General features: G+C 42.2%; 1 protein-coding gene and 1 non-coding gene across 2 annotated transcripts in view; both read right to left on the bottom strand.

Moving 5' to 3' along the window:
* The window catches only part of LOC140211221 (PC3-like endoprotease variant B), a 1,844,543-nt gene that overhangs the window by 898,072 nt on the left and 919,985 nt on the right, over nt 1–26,486 (bottom strand). The window contains exons 8-9 of the mRNA XM_072280838.1: nt 22,679–22,851; nt 13,964–14,185 (exon numbers count right to left, since the gene is read on the bottom strand). Coding sequence (XP_072136939.1) covers nt 13,964–14,185; nt 22,679–22,851 — 395 coding nt within the window. The remainder of the gene's footprint in view (nt 1–13,963; nt 14,186–22,678; nt 22,852–26,486) is intronic.
* Nucleotides 15,975–16,137, bottom strand: LOC140194319 (U1 spliceosomal RNA). Its single transcript, XR_011885170.1, has one exon. It is a non-coding gene; the product is annotated as a U1 spliceosomal RNA (small nuclear RNA).

Here is a 26,486-nt window from a genome sequence, read left to right as displayed (position 1 = left end):
ACTCAACATTACATCCTTGCTTTTATATTCTAGTCCTTTCAAAATGAATGCTAACATTGCATTTGCTTTCCTCACCACTGATTCAATCTGCAAATTAACCTTTAAGGGATCCTGCACAAGGATTCCCAAGTCCCTTTGCACCTCAGATTTTTCTGCTTCCTCTCTGCTTAAAAAATAGTTAACCCTTCCATTTCTTCCACCAAAGTGCATGACCGTACACTTCCCAACATTGTATTCCATCTTTGTCCATTCTCCTAATCCATCTAAGTCCTTCTTTAGTCTCTCTACTGCCTCAAAGCTACCTGCCCTTTCATCTTTGTTCATGTGGGTTGCAAACTTTGCAACAAAACCATCAATGCCATCATCTAAGTCATTGAAAAAGAAATGGTCCCAATACAGACCGCTGTGGAACACTACTATTCGCTGGCAGCCAAACAGAAATAGCCCCTGATATTCCCACTCTTTGCCTCCTGCCCATTAGCCACTGCTTCATGCTAGAATCTTTCCTGTAATTTGTTTGAATGCTATTTTTTACTTTTTATAGTTTGCATGATTTGTTTGTTATTCTTTTCTCTGCTCATTGGGTATTTGTCTGTGATTATTTTATGTGTTCTTTTGGGATTCTTTGTATTGTGCGGCCTGAAAGGAGGCAAATCTCAAGGTTGTATAATAGAGACATACTTTGATAATAAGTGTAGTTTGAACTTTGAGCTTTGAATTAGTTTGGCCATTTTCCTGTGACCTCTCTCATTAACAAGGCATTTACACCCATAGAACATCCGCTCAATGTATGGTTTTTGTTTTGTTTTCCACACTATTCTCTGTAAACTTCAGAGAATGTTGTGCGTCAACATCCCAGGAGATAAGCAGTTTCTGAGATACTTAGACCATTCCATCTGGCACCAACAATCATTGTATGGTCACTTAGATCACATTTCTTCCCCACTCTGATGCTTGGTTTGAACAATAGCTGAACCTCTTGACTATGTCTGCATTGAATTGCTGCCACATGATTGGCTGATTTGGTATTTGCATTAATGAGCAGGTGTGTAGATATACCTAATAAAGTGGCTACTGAGTGTCCATTCAGGTCACAGGCTTTCAGATAGCATAATCCTGAGGGAAATGTTAGTATCAATGTCCTTGAACTATTGGTACAGTTTTTCAAGTTTCAAACTTGTATTTCTTAGATTTGATTTCCATTTTTGTTTGCTTCTTTCAGAGTGCCTTACTTTACAGAAAAATGAAAAATTATACAAAGGAAGCCGAGTTTATCAAACCTGTCACTGTTAGTTTAGGAATGAATGGATGAAATGTTGCATCAGAGGAGTTTACAAGAGCATCATATTTGAATTTATTCACACTTTTAAATTGTTGACAAGGAAAAGTACCTTTGCCACAGAAATAGGAAATAACTTTAGACATGCTTGGTTATTGAAATTGTACTCTTGATATTAGTAATCAATGAGTTAATACATTCACATGGGTTTCCTAGGCAATTTCAGTGAAAAAAACAAGTAGATAAAAGAAACAGGTTAGCAAAATAATTGAAAGATTGAAGTGAGAATAAAAGTGCTAACAGACAAAAACTGCTATGTATTTAATTACAATCATTTGTAGATATATACAATATAATAGATATAGTGTATATATTTCTCCTCCCTTCCCCTCCACTCTTCTTCTTTCCTCACTCTGGCCTCTTATCTCTTCTCACCTGTCTATCACCTACCCCAGGGTCCCCTCCTCTTTCCCTTTCTCCTATGCTCCACTCTCTCCTATCAGGTTCCTTCCTCTCCAGACCATTACCGTTCCCACCCACCTGACTTCACCTATCACCTCCTTCTCCCCCCACCACCTAATTGTTAATCTTTAACACACAGGTCCCAGAATTACTCTCAGACTATTGGTGCTTCAGCCCATTTCTACAGCCTGTTTTTCCTTTTACCCTCTTCATGGTAAAAGGCAAATAATTTTAATTGAAGTGCTGGGTAATAAACAGACTGTAGTTTTTGACGGATTATAGATGATGGTATTTGGGGGCTTGCTAATGCTTGGTGGGTAGTGAGGGGGGCTGATGCTTCCTGCTGGAGCACATTGGGGTAAGTGGAGGCGGGGGGGTTGCTGCTCGTGTGTGGGAGGCAGGGGGTGGGACCTTGGGTTTCTAACATTGTTCTGACATTCATTCTTTAAGGTTTTATTCTGTTTCATGGATGTCTGTGAAGAGTAAATATTTCAGGCTGTATACTGTATACATTCTCTGATACTGAATTGAACCATTGATGTGGATTGAAGCTATTTACAAAGAAATATCACTGTCAAATCAAAACAGGAAAAGCTGGAAATTATTAGGAATCAGTTAGTATCTCTGAAGAGCAAAGAGCAGAATTATTGCTTCAGGTCCAGAATCCTACATCAGAACTCTGCAGTTTTTGATTCAATCATATTATGATCATTTGTCCCTAAGCTTCCTAATCAAATCCAGTTCATTGTACAACACCCAAACCAGAATAGCCTTCCCCTAATGGGCTCAACCACAAGCTGCTTGAAAAAGGCATCTTGTGGGCATACCATAAAATCTCTCTTAGGATCCAGCACCAACCTCTTGTTCCCAATCTATTTGCATATTGAAATCTCCCATGGCTACCAAAATATTGCCCTTTTGGCATGCATTTTCTGTCTCCTATTGTAATTTGTAGCCACATCCCAGCTACTAATTGGATGCCTGTATTATCTTACATCAGGGTCTTTTTACACCTGCAGTTTCTTAGCTGTACCTGCAAGGCTTCTCCATCTTTGGATCCTATGTCACCTCTTTCTGAGGATTTGATTTCACTTTTAACCAACAGAGCTACCCCACTCCTTCTGTCCACCTGCTTTCCGTCCAATACAATGAGTTGTACCAATTGTCATTAAGTTGCATCTCACGCCCTGAACAACACACCACAGCAAATTCCGACTATACTGTGTGTAAACGTATCAGATCCTTGATCCTAGTCGGAATTAAATAAAGCAGAACAGAATTAATAAAAACAGTAAACATCTCTTTTTCGCCATTCTGACTGGTTGTATCACCGTCTGCTGTGGGGAGAGGATCTGAAAAGGCTGCAGAAGGTTGTGAAACACTCACAACACGCTGGAGGAACTCAGCAGGTCGGACAGCATCCGTGGAAATGATCAGTCAATGTTTCGGGCCAGAACCCTTCGTCAGGACTGTAGAGGGAAGGAGCAGAGGCCCTATAAAGAAGGTGGGGGGAGGGTGGGAAGGAGAAGGCTGGTAGGTTCCAGGTGAAAAACCAGTAAGGGGAAAGATAAAGGGGTGGGGGAAGGGAGGCAGGGAGGTGATAGGCAGAAAAGGTGAAGAAGGAATAGGGGAAAACACAATGGGTAGTAGAAGGAGGCGGAACCAAGAGGGAGGTGATAGGCAGCTGGGGGAGGGGGCAGAGTGACATAGGGATAGGGGAAGGGAGGGGGAGGGAATTACTGGAAGTTGGAGAATTCTATGTTCATACCAAGGGGCTGGAGACTACCTAGGCGGTATATGAGGTGTTGCTCCTCCAACCTGAGTTTAGCCTCATCATGGCAGTAGAGGAGGCCATGTATGGACATATCTGAATGGGAGTGATTCAAGTATGGACTCCCAAGAATGGGAGTGGCCATGTATAGACATCTGAATGGGAGAAGGTTGTGAACTCAGCTCCATCACTGGCACTAGCCTCCTCAGTATCAAGCCTGTCTTCAGAGAGTGATGTCACAGGAAGGCTGCAGCTATCATGAAGGAATCCCATAATCTAGGACTTGCTCTTTTCTTGTTGCTACATCAAGGAGCAGGTACAGGAGCCTGAGACACACTCAGTGACTCAGGAACAGCATCTTCCCCTCTGCCATCAGATTTCTGAACGGACAATGAACTCATGAACACTACCTCACTGCAAATTTTTCTCTTTTTGAATTGCTTTTTTATTTCAACTTTTTAAAGGTATATTTATTTCCTACTGTAATTTATAATAATTATTATTATTATGTATTGCGATGGCCTGCTGCCGCAAAGCAACAAAATTTCATGACGTATGCCGGTGGTATTAAACCTGATTCTGATTTTTATTTTGAAGCTTGATCAGTTGATGAAATGAGCTCAGTTGAAAGAATCACAGAACATCAAACAGTACAGCACAGGAATAGGACCTTTGGCCCACAATGTTGTGCTAAAACCAATTCAGGTAGCAATCAAATCGTCAACTAAACAAATCTCTTATGCCTACACAATATTCATATCCTTCAATTTTCCTCACATTCATTTGTCTATCTTAATGTCTCTTAAAGCTCCCTAATGTATCTGCCTCTATCACCACCCCAGGCAGTAAATTCCAGGCACTGACCACCCTCTACGCAAAAAACTTGCCCCTCACATCTTCTTTGAAATTACCCCCTCTCACCTTAAGTGCATGGCCTCTGGTATGAGACATTTCAACCCTGGGAAAAAGACACTGTATGTCTACTCTATCTATGCCTCCTGTCATCTTAACAGATCTCAATCAGGTCGCCGATGCTCCAGAAATATCAGGAGAGCTTATTCTTGCTCTCCCTCAGGACCAAGCAAAGGGCTCCTGCTTATCAAACCTCGCCTCTCACCAGTGGAAAACAACCTAAGCAGTGGAATAGAACAAATGGCTGCTGAAGTGAGTGATGTGAGTGACCATGGTCAAAATTCCATCTTGCAGAAAATCTAGTAAAATCAGATTAGTCCTAAAGAAGGGTCTTGCCAGAGATGTTGACTGTTTGCTCACTTCAACAGATGTTGCCTGAAAAGTACAGTACAGAAACAGGCCCATCAGCCCATCTAGACCATGCTGAACCATTTAAACTACCTACTCCCATCGACTTGCACCAGAAACATAGCCCTCCATATCCCTACCATCCATGTACCAAAATGAACTTCTCTTAGATATTGAAATCGAGCTTGCATCCACCACATAGTCTGGCAGCTCTTTCCACACACTCACACCACTCTGAGTGAAGAAGTCTCCCCTCATGTTCTCCTTAAACTTATTATCAATCACCCTTAACCCATGACCCCTAGCTCTAATCCCACCCAACTTCAGTGGAGAAAGCCTGTTTGCATTTACCCTATCTATATCCCTCTTTATTTTGTACACATCTATCAAATCTCAGCTCAACTTCTACATTCCAAGGAATAAAGTCTTAACTTATTCAAACTTTCTTTATAACTCAGGTCCTCCAGTCCCAGCAGCATCCTTGTAATTATTTTTCTGTACTCTATCAACCTCATTTACATCTTACCTTTGGGTAATGACCAAAATTGCACACAATACTCTAAATTATGCCTCACCACCATTTTATACAACTTCAACACAACATCCTATCTCCTGTACTCAATATTTTGATTATGAAGTCCAATGTGCCAAAAGCTTTCTTCACGACCCTGTCTACCCATGATGCCTCTTTCAATGAATTATGGAAATGTATTCCCAAATACTTTTGTTCTACCGCACTCCTCGTTGTCCTACTGTCGACCGTGTAAGACCTACCCTGATTAGTCCTACCAGAGTGCAACTTGTCTGCACTAAATACCATCTACCATTTTCAGTGCATTTTTCCAGCTGGTCCAGATCCTTCTACAAGCTCTGATAGTCTTCCTCACTCTCTATTACACCCCTAATCTAGATGTCATCCACGAATTTGCTGATCTAGTTAACCACATTATCATCCAAATTGGTACATTGTGTGTACCCTGAAGACACACACTCAGTGATTCAGGAACAGCTTCTTCCCGTCTGCCATCCGAGTCCGAAATGGACATTGAATCCATGAACATTACCTCACTTTTATTTCTGTTTTTGCACTATTTTAATTTAACTATTTAGTATTAATATATATACTTATTTACTTATTTTGTTTCTATGTTATCATGTATTGCATTGTACTGTAGCCACTAAGATGGTAGTGCAGTGGTCCTTCCTGATGGTAACAATGAGGAAAGGGCGTGCCCTGGGTGATGGGGGTCCTTAATGGTAGATGCTGCCTTTATGGGGCATCTCTCCTTGAAGATGTCTTGGAGACTACAGAGGCTAGTAGTCAAGATAGAGCTGACTAATTTTACAATTTCAGAAGCTTCTTTGGATCCTGCACAGTAGCTCCTCCCCTCACCGTACCAGCCTGTCAGAATGCTATTTGAACCATGGACATCAATCAAAACATTGAAACGTACGGTGAAAAACAATCTTTCTATCAACAACCAACACAATGTGCCGATGTGCTGAGAGCAGCTGCAAGTATCACCATGCTTCTGGTGCCGGCATGGTATGGCCTCGGGTCACTAACTCCTTGTAGTGTGGATGGAAACAAAAGCACCCAAAGGAAACCCACAAGGTCACAGGGAGAATGTACAAACTCATTCTAGACCGCCGTGGGAATTGGACCTCAATCGCTGGCACTGTAAAGTATTACACAACTGTGCTGCGATTCCATTTTCCATTGTAGCTCCTCCCTGGGTAATGCAACTATTCAAACAATTAGGGATACACAGTAATATTGATGTAAATCTTGAGAAAGCTGCAATACTGAACCCCACTAGAATAGTCCGAAGGTTCCGAGCAATTGACAAATGTACGTGCTTGGCTATGCCCATACCTCAGGTTTTACCAGCTTGAGCTGAGAAAAAATAAAAATAATAATAATGATAAATAAAAGATAAATATAGAGAACATGAAATGAAGAGTCCTTGAAAGTGAATCCGTATGTAGTGTCCTGGTTCACATCTTTACTGTTATGCTGTATGTAATTCATTTTGTGCAGCTCTGTAAGATGCTATGAGATGCTATCATCCTGTCTCGGTAATTGTTGAAGATAAGGAATGATGAGGAATGTCTGCCATCCAATTAGCAGGGGCTTTTTCTTGGCGAGGGACAATAAGTTTGGTCTTGGGCTTTTATTTGAAGGGGATGAAGAGAGAAGACACTGGGGAGAAACGGTTGTAGCATACGATCCGGTGGGAGACCCGATTGTTTGCGATGAATTGCGAGCGACATCGGAAGGTTGTGTGCTTTCACACTCACGAGGGCCCAGTGCGTGAGTGACCGAGAAGTTCAAGATGAGCTCCAACTTGTGCACCTCTGCATGGAGGTTGGTGACCAGTGGTGTGCCTCAGGGATCTGTTCTGGGACCCCGACTCTTTGTGATTTTTATAAATGACCTGGATGAGGAAGTGGAGGGATGAGTTAGTAAATTTACTGATGACACAGGGGGTGTTATGGATAGTGTGGAGGGCTGTCAGAGGTTACAGCGGGACATTGGTAGGATGCAAAACTGGGCTGAGAAGTGGCAGATGGAGTTCAACCCAGATAAGTGTGAGGTGGTTCATTTTGGTAGGTCAAATATGATGGCAGAATATAGTATTAATGGTAAGATTCTTGGCAGTGTGGAGGATCAGAGGGATTTTGGGGTCCCAGTCCATAGGACACTCAAAGCTACTGCGCAGGTTGACTCTGTGGTTAAGAAGGCATATGGTGCATTGGCCTTCATCAATCGTGGGATTGAGTTTATGAGTCGAGAGGTAATGTTGCAGCTATACAGGACCCTGGTCAGACCCGACTTGGAGTATTGTGCTCAATTCTGGTCACCTCACTACAGGAAGGATGTGGAAACCACAGAAAGGGTGCAGAGGAGATTTACAAGGATGTTGCCTGGATTGGGGAGCGTGCCTTATGAGAATAGGTTGAGTGAACTCAGCCTTTTTTTCCTTGGAGCGATGGAGGATGAGAGGTGACCTGATAAGAGGTGTACAAGATAATGAGAGGCATTGATCGTGTGGATAGTCAGAGGCTTTTTCCCAGGACTGGAATGGCTAGCACGAGAGGGCACAGTTTTAAGGTGCTTGGAATTAGGTACAGAGGAGATGTCAGGGATAAGTTTTTTATTCAGAGAGTGGTGAGTGTGTGGAATGGGCTGCCAGCAACAGTGATGGAGGCCGATACGATAGGGTCTTTTAAGAGACTCCTGGATAGGTACATGGAGCTTAGAAAAATAGAGGTCTGTGGGTAATCCTTGGTAACTTCTAAGGTAAGGACATGTTCGGCACAGTTTGTGGGCTGAAGAGCTTGTATTGTGCTGTAGGTTTTCTATGTTTCTATGTAATTAGAATGGGCTCTTTTCACTTTGTTATTCTTTATTAACCCTTTAGTTAAGATTCATAAATATACTTCCTTTAATTGTATGAAGTGTACTGCCTGTTATTATGTAACGTTGGCAAATTACACAGTATCCACACAAACAAGGGCTTTGTTTGAGGGGGGTGGCTCGCGCCTCCATCTGACAAGTTAGGGGGGGCCAGGAGGTCGTCTTCCCTAGACTTACGCAGCTGAGGAAACCAGAGTGTTTTACATCTGTTGTGGGAACAGTTCAGTTTTGGGTCAAGTGAAATTGATTGAATTTTTTTCCTCTGGTTCAAAAACCTGATGGTTGAGGGGTAATAACTGTTCCTGAATAGTGGGAAGTTCTCATCTCCAGATGCGCTGGGCTATCTGCACCACTCTCTGCAGAGTCCTGTGATTGAGGGAAGTACAGTTCCCATACCAGGCAGTGATACTGCCAATTCTTAGGATTTGAGGACCCAAATCAAACTTCTTCAACCATCTGAGGTGAAAGAGGCACTGTTGTGCCTTTTACATCACACAGCCGGTATGTACAGACCATGTGAGATCCTTGGTGATGTGTATGCCGAGGAATTTGAAGCTGTTCACCCTCTCAAACCCAGTTCCATTGATGTCAATAGGGGTTAGCCTGTTTCCATTCCTCCTGTAGTCCACAACCAGCTCCAAGCATTCTCACAACTATGACACCATGATTAGTACTAAATGGGCATCTGCTTAAGTAAAACAGGTAATACAGAAACCCCAAGCCTATCCAAATAAACTTAACACGTTTAAGCAGAAAACACCAGGAGACCACATTACACAGAAAGAGTTCACTAAGAAAAACACAAGGAATTCTCAACAACTAACAGCTCCCATTAAACAACAATTAACCAATTCAGGTGCTCTAAGAACCTCGGAGCCTAACGGTCTCAAGCCTGAAGAGCTCATTACATATGTTGTCCTCATGACTATGTGGGCTTCCTCTAGATGCTGTTGTTTCCCCTCACTCCCCAAAGACGTAAGGGTTAGGGTCAGTAAGTTACGGGCATGCTCTATTGGCGACACTTGCTGACTGTCCCGAGTGCATCCTCGGTCTGATTTGGACACCGGTGCAAATCACACATGTGACTGTTGGTTTCAATGTACATGTAACAACTAAAGATAGCCTGAATTCTGATTATGCAGCAGATTAACTTGAAAAGACAGACATGAGAGTTGTACAGTGGCACAGAGGTTAGCACGATCACTTTACAGTGGCAGTGATCATTGATATGCTTTGAAATCCCACCATCTGTAAGTTTGTACATTCATTCTTGACAGCGTAGGTTTCCTCCGGGTACTCTGGTTTCCTCCCACATTCCAAAGACATTAGATATACCAAAGATAAAGACAAAGATGTACCAGTTACGGTTAGTAAGTTTTGGGGATGTTATGTTAGTGTCGGAAGCATGGTGACACTTGCAGGCTGCACCCAGCACATCCCCAAACTGTGTTGGTTGTTGATACAAAAGACCCATTTCACTGTATGTTTCAGCATTTTTATGTACATGAGACAAATAAAGCTAATCTTTGCAGAGAGTAAAATGATTTCTAACTTTCTCTGCCATCATAGGCTCATTGCAGTTTTTTTTAGTGTGGACTGTTTTCTAAGAATGAGAATGAGTATCCTGTTCACAAAATCTTCTCAGATGTGATGTTCTCTAGTCTCTTTTCCTTCTGTCTCTTTATTGTTTATTTATTTATTGTGATACAGCATGGAATAGGCCCTTCTAGTGCTTTAACCCAGCAATACCCTAACTTAACCCTGACCTAATCACAGGACAATTTACAATGACCAGTTAACCTACTAACCCACGTCTTTGGACTTTGGAGGAAATCAGAGAATTAATTAATTGATTAACGGTAATATTTGTTGAAATATAAACTAAAATGTGACTTAACTAAAGGTTCTTCAATGTGCAAAGAGCTATGTGCTTCAGTGATGTAAATCTAATCTATTAGCGTAATTGCACATACCCTAGCACCCTCATGATATTAATTTGGTGAAGACGACAACAATTCACCTTCCTTTCATATGACTCACAATAGCAGGGTGGTGGGGTCAGACAGACATGGGCATCACAGCCAAGAAAGCTTATGGACACCTCAACTTCCTCAGGGGGCTAAAGAAATTTGACATGTCCCTGTCAACTCTTACCAATGTTTATTGATGCAGCACAGAAAGCATCCTATCTGATACATCACAACTTGGTATAGCAACTGCACTCAGTAACCAGCCTCCTCTCTGTGGAGTCTGCCTACACCTCTCACTGCCTCAGGAAAGGCAGTGAAAAATGATGAATTTGGCACTGAATTTGAAAGGCCGCAATGTTGCCTGGACAGAAGAGGAAGTGTCAAGGACGTGTTGGTCAGATGGGGTGTGGGATGGACAATTGAAGTGGCAGGCAATAGGCATTAGACCATAAAACCATAAGACCAGGAGCAGAATTAAGCCATTCAGCTAATTGAGTCTGCTCTGCCATTCTATCATGGCTGATTTATTATCCTTCACAACCCCATTCTTCTGCCTCCTCCTCATAACCTTTGATGTTCTTCTATGAACCTATCAACTTCAGCTCTAAATATACCCAATGATTTGGTCTCCATAGCCATCCATTGATTCCACTGGCTAAGGTAACTCCTCCTCACCTCTGTCCTAAAGGGTGTCCTTGTATTCTGAGGCTGTGCTTTCTAATCCTCGACTCTCCCACTGTGTAACCAGTGTGACTATTTAACCCACTAATTAGCGGGAAAAGTGGGGGGAAATTGGAGTACCTGGAGGAAGCCACAAGTTCACCGGGAGAATGTACGAACTCCTTACAGACAGTGGCAGAATTGAACCCGGGCCACTGGTGCTGTAATCCAGATTCAGATTCAGACTGAACTCTGTAATTGTGTTGTGCTGCAGAATTTGCAGCAAGATACCCCTTTGCGATGAAGAGGTATAAGATTGATTGTGTGGATAGCCAGAGGATTTCTCCCCAGGCTGAAGTGGCTAATATGAGGGGACGTAATTTTAGGGTGCTTAGAAGTAGGTACAAGAGGGATGTCAGAGGTAAATTTTTCACACAGAGAGAGTGGTGGGTCCATGGAACGCACTGCCAGCAAAGGTAATAGAGGCCATTTCAACAGTGTCTTTTAAGAGACCCTTATAGAGGTACATGGAGTTTAGAAAAATAGAGGGCTATGCACTAGAGGAATTCTAGGCAGCTTCTAGAGTAGATTAAATGGCTGGCACAACATTGTGGGCCGAAAGGCCTGTAATGTGCTGTAGATTTATGTGTTTAAACTAGGGTTCCCACAGACCCCTCAGTTAATGGGATAAAAAAGGATGGGAATCCCTATTCTGAACTAAGTTTATTTCTTTTTTAATCATTTCTGTTTCAGTGAAGATGAAAAGAACAAGAGCACGTGGAGTCATTTACGAATATTGAATCAACATATCACCGAGAAAATTACACTAAGAATGACATCACGATGGAGTTGAATGCTTATTTCTTTTCTCAAATGACGAATGCTGGTTTAATCACCAAAGTTAATTTCAGGTAGATAAGACGGTTAAGCTGATTAAGTCCTGGGATCAAGAATTACTCTGATGAAACTATCAGCATTAATTATATAAACAATGTCGTGTAAAGTGAGAGATAAAGAGGAAATAGTTTATTTTCTTTATTTTATTTAGAGATATAGGGCAGAACAGGCCTTTCCATCCCAGTAACCCACCTATTCAACCCCAGCCGAATCACAGGACAATTTACTCATTTACCCTGTTAACCCATACGTCTTTGAAAAGTGGCAGGAGACCCATGTGTTCACAGGGAAGTCACTGGGGTGATAGGTTCTTGATTAGTCAGGGCATGAAGGGATATGGGGAGAAGGCAGGAGACTGGGGGTGAGAGAGAAATAGATCAGCCATGATGAAATGACAGAGCAGACTCAATGGGCCAAATGGCTGAATAGTGTTTCTATATCTGATGGTCTTATGGATATACAAGCTCCTTACAGACACCATCGGAAATTAATGTTAGAACAATTGGGATTAAAATCCCCTAGTGTTCATGCTAGTATCTAACATAAGATATTCGAGATGGAATAAAGGGTAAGTTGTAGAAAACACGTGTCAGCCTCCAAAGCATATGAGTGCAATTATGGACACAATACTGGAGATGCCAGCCTGAGAGAGAACACTAATCTCCACAATCCTTTTGACCTCTTACCACCAGGCATAAGGTACTGCAGTATAAACATAGAACATAGAATAGTATAGCACATTACAGGCCCTTCGGCCCACAATGTTGTGCCGACCCTCAAACCCTGCCTCCCATATAACCCCCCACCTTAAATTCCTCCATATACCTGTCTAGTAGTCTCCTAAACTTCACTAGTGTATCTGCCTCCACCACTGAATCAGGCAGTGCATTCCACACACCAACCACTCTCTGAGTAAAAAACCTTCCTCTAATATCCCCCTTGAACTTCCCACCCCTTACCTTAAAGCCATGTCCTCTTGTATTGAGCAGTGGTGCCCTGGGGAAAAGGCGCTGGCTATCCACTCCATCTATTCCTCTTGTACACCTCTATCATGTCTCCTCTCATTCTCCTTCTCTCCAAAGAGCAAAGCCCAACTCCCTTAATCTCTGAACAAGGACAATCTAAGAACAAGGACCATTAGACTGAGTAACAACTTCTTCCCCCAATGACGATGTACTAGGTTTTGCATTTTTGTCCCAGAGGAACATTGTTTTGTTTAGCTGTATAGGTGTACAGTTGGATGACAATAAACTTGAATTTGAACATGAACTAATGTTGGATTACTTTTTCTTCTAGTGAATTTTGGATTTTACAGAGACACCATTTGTTTTTTTTATTGCAGGTAATATAGGCTGTGGAAGCTTTCAGGAAGTAAAGATCACTGCTGCTACAGTAGATCACTAAATCTCTCAGCAGTCTGAGATCTTGATCTTCAAACAGTAAGGAGCAAACTGGTGACATTTTGGGCCATGACTCTTCATCAGAACTTAGCCTGAAACATGACTGTTTGCTCTTTTCCATTGAAGCTTCCTAGTTTGCTGAGTTTCTCCAGCATTTTATATGTTTTCTTTTGGATCTCCAGCATCTGCAGATTTTTTTTCGTGTTTGTTCTTCAAATCCCTTTTTGCTCAAATAATTTTAGGTCATTCATTTTCATCAACAATCACTTTCAAGGACTCTTCACCTCGTGTTTTTGATATTTCTTTCCTATTTATTTATTATTATTAATTTTTCTTGTATTTGCACAGTTTGTTTTCTTTTGCACATTATAGTTAACCGTTCTGCAAATCTACAAAATTTACAATGGGCATAGATAAAGTGTAAATACAAGCAGACTTTTACCACCGAGGTTGGGTGGGACTGCAACCTGAGGTCATGGCCTAAGGGTGAAAAGTGAAAAATCTAAAGGGAACATGAGGGGAAACTTCTTCACTCAGAGGGTTGTGAGAGTGTGAAGTGAGCTGCCATCACAAGTGGTGGATGTAGGATTAATTTCAACAGGAATTTGGATCGGTATATGTATTGGAATGGTATCCAGCACATTTGTTGATGTGCTGTTATGTGGTGTTCCTAGACAGTGATTTGAAGCTGTTGAGGACATCTTCTGGTTTTAGGCCATCAATATTGTACCAAGATGTTGTAAAATTGTGCGTGAAACTGCGCTTTGCTTAAACTAATTTCCTCTTCAAATGTGATCACTATGCACGTCATAACCAAACTGAGTTAATTGAATTGCAACATACCAAAGGAAGATCATTCAGAATTTCTTTGGTGGCTCCGTTTAACGTAACAGCCATGACAGCGGGGCAAGGTTCTCCGTAACTTGCTGGCAGGCCCTCCTGTGTGACTGCACCAATGGGAATGGTATAGATGCTGTTAACAAATCCATCTGCTCCACAATGATCGTTGAACAAGCCACCATTGCCAGACGCCCAGACAAAAATACTCCCCTTGCCTTTACGTCCCTGGTATCAGTAAAAAAAAAGATTTAAGGATCATGATTAATTTAGTGTTCACATAAAGTGACTGTAGAAAATACTTGATTTAATTTTAATTTATTTTATTTAGAGATACAGTTCCTTCCGGCCCTTCGAGCCATACCACCCAGAAACCCCTGATTGAACCTTAAACTAAATGTGAAACTGTTTACAATGATCAGTTAACCTACTAGCCAACTGGTGGTGTTGTGACATCCACACCATACTTCAAGGCTCATGTTTTGGGTTTGAATCCAGCCGTCTCCTTGCATGCTTTCCATCTGTGCTCGGTTGAGCGTTGAGCTAACAACTCGGCCTTGTAAAAAGCAGTCAAAGATGCTAAAGAAGGTTGCTGCCTGATGTACCACAAGGTGCAGAAAGGAACAGCAATAGCAATTAACTAACCTGTACGTCTTTGACTGTGGGGGGGAAACCAGAGCACCCAGAGGAAAGCCACATATTTCAAGGGGAGAACATACAAGCTCCTCACAGAAAACGTAAGGACTAAACTCTGAACTCTAATACCCTGTGTTGTAATAGTGTCATACAAACCTGTATGTTACCGTGGCACCGTGATTAAAATACACTCAGTGGCCACTGTATAATGTAAAGGAGTGTACCTGATAAAATAGCTTCAAGACTAGACTCAGTGGCCAGATTAATGACACCTCTGTACCTAATAAAGTGGGCACTGAGTGTAAAGTACAGTGCAAAAGTCTAAGGTACCCTAGATTCTTTATATGGCTTTTAGTAAATTTTATTATCAAAGTGCATATACGGTATGTCACCATATACAACCCTGAGATTCATTTTCTTGTGGGCATACTCAACAAATCTATAGAAGAATAACTATAGCAATCAATGAATGGCCACCCAGCTAGGGTGTTCAACCAGAATGCAGAAGACAACAAACAGAAACAATAATATAAATAAATAAGCAATAACTATTGAGCCAATGAGGTGAAGAATCTTTGATAGTGCACCTATTGGTTGTGGGATTATTTCAGTGATGGAGATAGAGAAGCTGAGTGAAGTTATCCCCTTTGTTCAAGAGCCTGATGGTGGGGGGAAGTAACGGTTCCTAAAACTAGTGGTGTGAGCCCTGAGACTCTTAGACCTTCACCCTGATGGCAGCAGCAAGATGGGAACATTTCCTGGGTGATGGCGGTCCCTGATGATGGATGCTGCTATTCTGTGATAGCGTTTTGAGTAGATGTGCTCACTGTTGAGGAGGGTTTTACCTGTGATGGACAGGGCCGTATCCACTACAGATGGTAGGATTTTCCATTCAAGGGCATTGGTGTTTCCATACCAGGCTGTGATGCAGCCAGTCAGTATACTCTACACCACACACCCATAAGACTTAGTCAAAGGTTTAGGTGTCATGCCGATGGCTTCAGATGGCATGGCCTCCACAGTTCTCTGATCTCAATATCATTAGGCTGTCTGGGATTACATGGGGAGACAGAAGCAAGCAAAATAGTCAAAGTCTGCAGAAGAATTGTGGCAAGTTCTCCAAGATGCTTGGAACAACCTACCAGCCGATTTTCACATAAAACTACACAACAGGTAACTAATAAAGTTTTTAAGGCAAAGGGGGATTACATCAGATATTGATTTGATTTAGTTTTTACTGCTTTTTATAGTTTTTTAATACTGTATTTAGAAACTTTTCATTTCATTATTTTTGAAAGCATCTTTGCTTTACAGAACTATTTTATGTGTGCCTAAAACCTTTGCACCGTATGGAATGAGTGTAGTCTTTTATTTCTTTTTTCAGGGAAGAACGCGAACACAGTCCCTAACTACCACAGATTATGCAATCGAGTGTCCCGCCTTTGGGAATATCGCAGCCGTCAGCACACCCGAAGTGCAATGGGAAACCCTTTTTTTGAAACCTCGGCTCTCTTGATCACCTCGGCTCCCTGCCAGGTAAGTCTTCGGCTGCTGTAGCCCATCTGGTTCAAGGTTTGACATGTTGTGTGTTCAGAGAGGCCCTGCACACTGCTGTTGTTATGCATTGTTATTTGAGTTACTGTTGCCCCCCTGTCAGCTTGAACCAGTCTGGCCGTTCTCCTCTGATCTCCTTCATTAACAAGGTGCTTTCGTGCTTTTGCCCACAGAGCTGCTGCTCACTGATTTTGTTTTTGTTTGTTTTTTTGCACCATTCTCTCTAAACCCTAAATATGTTCATGCATGAAATTCCCAGAGGATCAGCAGTTTCTGAGGTATTCAAACCACCCTATCATCACATGTAAAGCCACTTAGATCATATTCCTTCCCCATTCCGATGTTTGGTCTGAGTAACAACTGAAAGTCTTGCTCATGTCTCCATGCTTTTATGCATTGAGCTGCTGGCACATGATCAGCTGATTAGATATTTGCATTAATGAGCCGGTGCACACGTGGCAATACAACGAAGAGACTGTTCCTCCCATCCTGCCCGACATGGTATACTGTGATTATATACTGTGTGACTCTCTGCGGAGGGGATTGCTTTCCAACTCAAGCTGGACTTCCACTTACTTGACGGGCTCTAGTTATAAAGCAACAACATGATTTTGAATTTAATTTAATTGAATTGACTTTATTTCTTTCATCCTTCACATACATGAGGAAAAAAGATCTTTACATTATGTCTCCGTCTAAATGTGCAATGTGCTATGATAGTAATTTATAATAAATAAAACAGTCAATGTAACATAGAAATACATTCATATCAGTGTGAATTAAGCAGTCTGATGGCCTGGTGGAAGAAGCTGTCCCAAAGCCTGTTGGTCCTGGCTTTTATGCTGCGGTACTGTTTTCTGGATGGTAGCAGCTGGAATAACAGAGAAACATAGAAAACCTACAGCACAATATAGTACCTTCGGCCCACAAAGCTGTGCCAAACATGTCCTTACCTTGGAAATAACCAAGGGTTACCCATAGCCCTCTATTTTTCTGAGCTCCATGTGTCTGCCCAGGAGTCTCTTTAAAGAACCTATCGTATCCACCTCCACCGCCGTCGCCGGCAGCCCATTCCACACACTCACCATTCTCTGCATAAAAAATTTACCCCTGACATCTCCTCTGTACCTTCTTCCAAGCACCTTAAAACTGTGCCCTCTCGTGCTAGCCATTTCAGCCCTGGGAAAAAGCCTCTGACTATTCACACGATCAATGCCTCTCATCACCTTATACACCTCTATCAGGTCACCTCTCATCCTCCGTCGCTCCAAGGAAAGAAGGCCGAGTTCACTCAACCTTTTCTCATAAGGCATGCTCCCAAATACAGGCAACATCCTTGTAAGTCTCCTCTGCACCCTTTCTATGGTTTCCACATCTTTCCTGTAGTGAGTCAACCAGAACTGAGCACAGTACTCCAAGAGGGATCTGACCTGGGTCCTATATAGCTGCAACATTACCCCTCAGCTCCTAAACTCAATTCCATGATTGATGAAGGCCAATGCACCGCATGCTTTCTTAACCACAGAGTCAACCTGTGCAACATCTTTGAGTGTCCTATGGACTCGGACCTGAAGATCCCTCTGATCCTCCACACTGCTAAGAGTCTTAACATTAATGCTATATTCTGCCATCATATTTGACCTACCAAAATGAACCACCTCGCACTTATCTGAGTCAAGCTCCACCTGCCACTTGTCAGCCCAGTTTTGCATCCTATCAATGTCCCGCTGTAACCTCTGACAGCCCTCTACACTATCCACAGCACCTCCAATCTTTGCGTCATCAGCAAATTTACTAATCCATCGCTCAACTTCTTCATCCAGGTCATTTATAAAAATCACAAAGAGTAGGGGTCCCAGAACAGATCCCTGAGGCACACCACTGGTGACCGACCTCCATGCAGAATATGATCGTTCTACAACCACTCATTGCCTTCTGTGGGCAAGCCAGTTCTGGATCCATAAGGCAATTTCCCCTTGGATCCCATGCCTCCTTACTTTCTCAAAAGATTGTGGTTGGGGTGACTCAGGTCCCCAATGATCTTTTGGGATCATTTAAGTTTTTTTTAAATTTGTTCATGGGAGCAAACGGTAATGCTGCCATTTGTGTAACATCATTTAAAGAATAATCATTGTCTGGTGTCGAGAACAATTTAAAAAATTCACCATATGGCACTTCATAAAGTGATTCACAATCCATACAAGATGGTGCGAAAAACAAAAAAAAAATCCAGTGAGCAGCATTTCTGAGGGCGAAAACACGTTGTTAATGACAGAGGTGAGAGGAGAATGGCCAGACTGGTTCAAGCTGTTAGGAAGATGACAGTAACTCAGCTAACTACGCATTACAACACTGATGTACAGAAGAGCATCTCTGAACACACAACCCATTAAACCTTGAAGTGGATGGGCGACTGCAACAGAAGACCACAAGCATACACTGAGTGGCCACTTTATTAGATAGAGGAGATAATAAAGTGGCCACTGAATGCAGATTACTTATCAAAGTTACATGTAACACTCTTCACCAGCAGAAAAAGTATTGGTTAGGTTTATGGATCTGTAACAATTTAATATTAGATCAGTTCAATTTTTTTAATATCAAAAACTAAAAGTTCCATCAAAATAAAAGAATTTTGGAAACTTCCTGAAATAAATATCAAATTTTCAGTCAGTATAGCAAATCAAAGATATTTGCCTGGGCTTTGGGATTTTACTGATGGCAAGATTTTTGGGCTCTGGCATTATTTGCTCATAACTGGGAGTGGCTCGGCAGTATAGTGGTCAGCACAGTGCTTTGTAGTACCTGCCACTGCCTGTCAGCATTTTCTATGTGTCTCCCTGTGAACTGCATACTTTTCCTCCGGGTGCTCCAGTTTCCTCCCATAGTCCAAAGATGTACGGGTTGGTCATTGTAAATTGTCCCGTGATTTGGCCAGAATTATATCGGGGCATTGCTGGGTGTTGTGGCTCCAAGGGCCACAAAGCCCTATTCTGCACCATTTCTCAATAAATAAATCATACATTTACAAATCACCTCTTTTCTGCAACATCTCAAAATGTTCTACTTCATTTCATGGGACACAAGCAAATGTGTGATGGCATATTAGACCATAATTCTTGTTCGAAACTTTCTGACCTAAAGCATTTTGTAAATCTGCTAGCCTAGTATTTCAAAATACTTTGGATCCAAAGTGAACAAAGAGCCAGTAGCATTATACTGTTTACTTTTTAACTTGTATCATAAACACACTTTATTATTTGTTAATTTAATATTACTTTAGGGACATGCCTGTCTTAACATCTGAAGTAACCTCTGGCAGACTGGGTCTCAGGAGAGGGAGTTTGTAGAATGCCTACGGGATGGCTTTTTGGAGCAGCTTGTCCATAAGCCCACCAGGGGATCGGCTGTTTTGGATTGGGTGTTGTGTAATGAACCTGAGGCGATTAGGGAGCTGGAGGTAATGGAACCCCTTGGAAGTAGTGATTATAATATGATTGAGTTCAGTTTCAAATTTGAAAAGGAGAAGCTGGTATCAGGTGTATCGATATTTCAGTGGAACAGGGGAAATTACAGTGGTATGAGAGAGGAACTGGCCCAAGTTGAGTGGAAAAGTAAGCTAGATGGAGGGACGGTAGAGCAGAATTGTATGAAATTCCTACAAGAAATAAGGAAAATGCAGGAAAAATATACTCCAAGAAAAAAGAAAATCATGAATGGAAAGATGGCACAAATGTGGCTAACGAGGGAGGTTACAGCTAAAATAAAAGCAAAAGAGACAGCGTACAAGAAAGCAAAAATTAGTGGGAAAACTGAGGGCTGGACAACTTTTAAAAACTTACAGAAGGAAACTAAATAAGTCATTAGGAAAGAAAAGAGGAATTATGAAAGGAAGTTGGCAATTAACATTAAAAAGGATACTAAGAGTTCTTTTTAAATATATGAAGAGTGAAAGAGTGACACGGGTAGATATAGGACCGATTGAAAATGATGCTGGTGAAATTATAATGGGTAACAAAGAGATGGCAGAGGAACTAAATGAGTATTTTGCATCAGTCTTCACAGTGGAAGACATTAGCAACATACCTGATAGCCAGAGGTCTCAGGGAATAGAATTAGGTACAGTCAAGATTACTAGAGAGAAAGTGCTTGGGAAGTTAAATGGACTAAGAATAGATAAGTTTTCCGGACCGGATGACGTGTACCCATGGGTTCTGAAGGAGGTGGCTTTGGAGATTGTGGAGGCATTGGAAATAATCTTCCAGGAATCAATAGACTCTGGCATGGTTCCGCAGGACTGGAAGGTCGCAAATGTAGTTCCGCTGTTTAAGAAAGGAGGGAGGCAGCAAAAAGAAAATTACAGACCTATTAGTCTGACATCGGTAGTTGGAAAGTTATTGGAGTTGATCCTCAAGGACGAGGTTATGAAATACCTCGAGGTGCATGACAAGATAGGCCCAAGCCAGCATGGTTTCATGAAGGGAAGATCCTGCCTTACCAACCTATTGGAATTTTTTGAGGTAATCTCAAATAAGATTGACAAGGGAGAGGCTGTGGATTTGGATTTTCAAAAGGCCTTCGATAAGGTGCCGCATAGGAGGCTGCTTAATAAGATGAGAGCCCATGGAATTACAAGAAAGATATTGGATTGGGTGGAACATTGGCTGATAGGCAGAAAAGCAAAGGGTGGGAATAAAGGGCTCCTATTCTGATTGGTTGCCGGTTACTAGTGGTGTTCTGCAGGGGTCGGTGTTGGGGCCGCTTCTTTTTACAATGTATATCGATGATTTAGATTATGGATTAAATGGTTTTGTGGCTAAGTTTGCGGATGACACCAAGATAGGTGGAGGAGCAGGAAGTGTTGAAGAAACGGAAAGGTTGCAGAGAGACTTGGTCAGTTTAGGAGAGTGGACAAAGAAATGGCAGATGAGATACAATGTTGAGAAATGTATGATGGTACATTTTGGAAGAAAAAATAATCGGGCAGATTATTATTTAGACGGGGAGAAAATTCAAAAATCGTAAGTGCAAAGGGACTTGGGGGACCTCGTGCAGGATACCCTGAAGGTTAACCACCAGGTTGAATCGGCGGTAAGGAAAGCGAATGCTATGTTGGCGTTCATTTCAAGAGGAATAGTGTATAAGAGTAAGGAGGTGTTGATGAGGCTCTATGGGGCACTGGTGAGGCCTCATTTGGAATACTGTGTGCAGTTTGGGCCCCCTGTGTTAGAAGGGATGTGCCGAAGGGCCTACTCCTGCACCTATTTTCTATGTTTTTCTATGTGCTGATGTTGGAGAGAGTTCAGAGAAGATTTACGAGGATGATTCCTGGAATGCAGGGGCTAACATATGAGGAGCGTTTGTCAGCTCTTGGACTGTTTTCATTAGAGTATAGAAAAATGAGAGGGGATCTCAGAGAAACATTTCCAATGTTGAAAGGGTTGGACAGAGAAGATGTGGAAAGGCTGTTTCTCTTGGTGGGTGAGTCCAGGACAAGAGGGTACCCATTTAAAACAGAGATGAGGAGAAATATTTTTAGCCAGAGGGTTGTGAATTCGTTGCCACCTACAGCTGTGGAGGCCTGATCATTAAGGGTGTTTAAGGAGGAGATTGATAGGTATCTAATTATTCAGGGTATCAAAGGATATGGGGAAAAAGCCGGAAATTGGAATTAGATGGGAGAATAGTTTAGCTGATGGTGGAGTGGCAGAACTGACTCAATGGGCCGAATGGCCTGCTTCTGCTCCTTTGTCTTGTGATCTTGTGACTGGGTGCATGAGATCTACAGCGAGATCCAGTGGCGAGGAAGGCGGCTCTGCAGCTCTCTGTGGAGACCAAAGGTCATGACAAGGCTCAGAAGATGACATAGTCATCCACTGCAGCTAAGGAAGACCCCCGTTTGTGATGGGGAAGGGGTTAAAAGGGGATGAAGTGAGAATGGGAGGTGACTGGTGCAAGTTGTAAAGGGAGGAAGAAGTTGGTGCTGATGAAGGGTCTCGGCTTGAAATGATGACTGTTTATTCCTCTTCCGAGATGCTGCCAGCACTTTGTGTGTGTTGCTCTAGATTTCCAGCATCTGCAGAATCACTTAAGACCATAAGACCATAAGACATAGGAGCAGAATTCGGCCATCTGGTCCATTGAGTCTGCGCCGCCATTCAATCATGGCTGATCCTTTTTTCCTATCTCCTCCTCGATCCCAGTTCCCGGCCTTCTCCCTGTAACCGTTGATGCCATGTTCCATCAAGAACCTAAATGCACTTGTGTATGAATAAGAAGGAATCTGAAAAGAGAGGACAGTGGACATGGAATAAAGGGAAGGAAGCAAGAACTAGCAGGCAGAAAATACAAGTGATAGGCAGGTCGTAGGGTGGGAGACGAGTAACAGTGGGGTGAAGGGGTCTGTCGGATATTTTAGAATTTGTCTGATAGTTTAATTGACAGACATCGTTGGAAATCAATGGAAATACCTTCAAACTAAAGAAAACACACAGAACTTAATTTTCAGTTGCCATGGAATAATCAGATTACCTTTCTTGCTCCAAACTGCAAGGCCTTTTGGCCGAGTTTTTTTGGTCCACCCAGAGTCTTGCCATTATCTGTTGGCCCCCAACAACAGTTGTAGATGTCAATGTAATCATTGTTGTAAGTGAAAGCTGTGGCTTCCGTAGCGTCCGTAACAAGACCACCCAACAAGCGAATACCTGTCATTTAAAACATGCTTTTAACTTCAAAGTTAAAGTCAATTTATTATCAAAGTAGGTACATGTCACCTTATACTACCTTGAGATTCATTTTTCTGCAGGCATTCACAGTAGAACAAAGAAATAGAAACATAGGAACATAGAAAACCTACATCACAATGCAGGCCCTTCGGCCCATCATGCTGTGCCAAACATGTCCTTACCTTAGAACTACCTAGGGTTGCCCATAGCCCTCTATTTTTCTAAGCTCCATGTACCTATCCAGGGGTCTCTTAAAAGACCCTATCGTACCTGCCTCCACCACTGTCACTGGCAGTCCATTCCACACACTCACCACTCTCTGCGTAAAAAACTTAGCCCTGACATCTCGTCTGTACCTACTTCCAAGCACCTTAAAACTATGCCCTCTCATGCTAGCCATTTCAGCCCTGGGAAAAAGCCTCTGACTATCCACACAATCAATGTCTCTCATCATCTTTCACACCTCTATCAGGTCACATCTCATCCTCCATCGCTCCGAGGAGAAAAGGCCAAGTTCACTTAACCTATTCTCATAGGGCATACTCCCCAATCCTGGCAACATCATTGTAACTATTCTCTGTTTCCTTTCTATGGTTTCCACATCCTTCCTGTTGTGAGGGACCAGAACTGAGCACAGTACTCCAAGTGGGGTCTGACCATGGTCCTATATAGCTGCAACATTACCTCTCAGCTCCTAAACTCAGTCCCATGATTGATGAAGGCTAATGCACCGTATGCCTTCTTAATCAGAGTCAAACTGCATAGCAGCTTTGAGTGTCCTATGGACTCAGACCCCATGATCTATCTGATCCTCCACACTGTCATTACCATTAATGCTATATTCTGCCATCATATTTGACCTACCAAAATGAACCACCTCACACTTATCTGGAACGCCATCTGCCACATCTCAGCCCAGTTTTGCATCCTATAGATGTCCCTCTGTAACCTCTGACAGCCATCCACACTATCCACAACACCCATAACAAATTTACAAATTTGTCATCAGCAAATTTACTAACTTATCCCTCCATTTCCTTATCCAGGTCATTTATAAAAATCATGAAGAGAAGGGGTCCCAGAACAAATCCTTGAGGCACACCACTGGTCACCGACCTCCCTGCAGAATATGACACATCTACAATCACTCTTTGCCTTCTGTGGGCAAGTCAATTCTGGATCCACAAAGCAATGTCCCCTTGGATCCCATGCCTCCTTACTTTCTCAATAAGCCTTGCATAGGCTACCTTATCAATTGCCTGCTGAAGTCCATATACACTACATCTACTGCTCTACCTTCATCAATGTGTTTCGTCAGATCCTCAAAAGATTCAATCAGGCTCATAAGGCACGACCTGCCTTTGATACAACAGAATAAAAAAAAAACTATACACAAAGACTGACAAGCAGCCAATGTGTAAAAGAAGACAACGTGTGCAAATTAAAAATAACAATAAATTATTAACTAAGTAGTAATATTGAGAACATGAGTAAAGACACCTTGAAAGTGAGTCCATAGGTTGTGGAATCAGTTTAGAGTTGAGGTGAGTGAAGTTATTCCCTCTGGTTCAGCAACCTGATAGTTGTAGGGTAATAATTGTTCCTGAACCTGGTGATGAAGTTCCTGTACGTCTGGCAGAGTGACAGAAGAACATGGCTTGGATGGTGGGGCTAACTGATGATGGATGCTGCTTTCTTAGGAAACGCTCCTTAAATAGCTACAATATATTTTAAACCACAAAGACTTGTTGACTGTATTTGAAATTAAACCATTTGGCCAATCTCTAACAAAAGAGAATCAAACACTAGTGTCTTGTGAGATATGTTCTGGTGATGATGCATTCTGCCATTCTGTGAGATATGTTCTGGTGATGATGCATTCTGGCTTTGACTATCTGCTTGGGGTACCATCCTTTTCCAGAGTTGATACAATTGTCCTTGAGCCACTTTTGGTTTCTGAACATCTCTGAGGATGAAGAACCTCTTGATGTTCTCCACAATCACTTCCCGATCTTAGGTCATCCTGCCAACTTTGAATGATTAGCAACACACATCAAAGTTGCTGGTGAACGCAGCAGGCCAGGCAGCATCTCTAGGAAGAGGTACAGTCGACGTTTCAAGCCGAGACCTTTCGTCAGGATGGAGGGTCTCAGCCCGAAACGTCGACTGTACCTCTTTCTAGAGATACTGCCTGACCTGCTGCGTTCACCAGCAACTTTGATGTGTGTTGCTTGAATTTCCAGTATCTGCAGAATTGCTCGTGTTTACATTTTTAAACTTCGAATGATTGTTGCTCAAACTCAAGCTTGTTAACTGGTATTAATATCTAAGCCCATTGAGGTCATAGGCTGCCAACAGTAGTTCATCAGAGTTTCCTGTCCTGGGACAATCTTTCAAATGGGACAGGTGTAGCCCATCTTCAAAGATCCTTGCTTCCCCAGGGATAAGGTCTTTGGAGCTTCTGTTAGTGTTTCTGTAGCTTTGGGTTTTTACTGGATGAGATTGTCAGCCCATGTCCTCGACTCCTTCCTTCACAGCAGGGTTTGAGACTGTCCATACGGGAGTTGGTACAGTTATATCTACATTAATATAAGGCTGAATTAAAAGCTCCGATATATATTTGCTAACAAGCCAGCATATGGTTTTACATTGGAGAGTTACTCAGATGGATTACACCATTACTATTTGATTAGTGTACTTAGTGACACATAGACAACTCCAAATGGTTGAGTTCATCATTTATATGATAATGAATGTATGTTATATGCTAATATGTTGACTGTTCATACAGATTATGTGGCAGGAAGGAGAAATGGTGAGTAGCTGGGAATATAGCCAATTCCATCTATTCCGATACATTACTTATTACATTGGTATTATCCTAAAGTGTGTCTTTCACTGTAACACACTCTCAGATACATTAGCTATTTGCAAGTTAATATACACCTAGTGGCCACTTTATGAGGTACACCTGTACACTTGCTTGTTAATGCAAATATCTAATCAGCCAATGATCTGGCAGCAATACAATGCCTAAAAGCATGCAGACATGGTCAAGATGCTCAACTGGTGTTCAGGCTAAATATCAGAATGGGGAAGAAATGTGATCTAAGTGACTTTGACTGCTAAATGATTCTTGGTACCAAAGAGGGTGGTTTGAGTATCTCAGAAAATGCTGATCCTCAGGGACTTTCATGCACAACAATCTCTAGAATTACAGAGAATGGAGTGAAAAACAAAACTCATCCAGTGAGCAGCAGTTCTGTGGGTGAAAACACCTTGTTAATGACAGAGGTCAGAGGAGACTGGCCAATCTGGTTCAAGCTGCCAGAAAGGGGACAGTAACTCACCGTCCCTTCTCTCCCAACTACCTACCTTCCCCCTCACTTGGTTTCATCTACCTGCTACCAGCTTGTACTCCTTCCTCTCCTTCCCATCTTGTTAGTTTGGTGTCTTCCACTTTCCTTTCCAGTCTTGATGAAGGGTTTTGGCCCAAAATATCAACTGTTTATTCCTCTCCATAGATGCTGCCTGACCTGTTGAGTTCCTCCAGCACTTAAGACCATAAGACCATAAGACATAGGAGCAGAATTAGGCCACCTAGCCCATCAAGT

The sequence above is a fragment of the Mobula birostris genome, chromosome 2 (genome assembly GCF_030028105.1).
Source record: "Mobula birostris isolate sMobBir1 chromosome 2, sMobBir1.hap1, whole genome shotgun sequence".
NCBI lineage: Eukaryota > Metazoa > Chordata > Chondrichthyes > Myliobatiformes > Myliobatidae > Mobula > Mobula birostris.
This window is presented reverse-complemented; position numbering and strand designations above follow the sequence as displayed.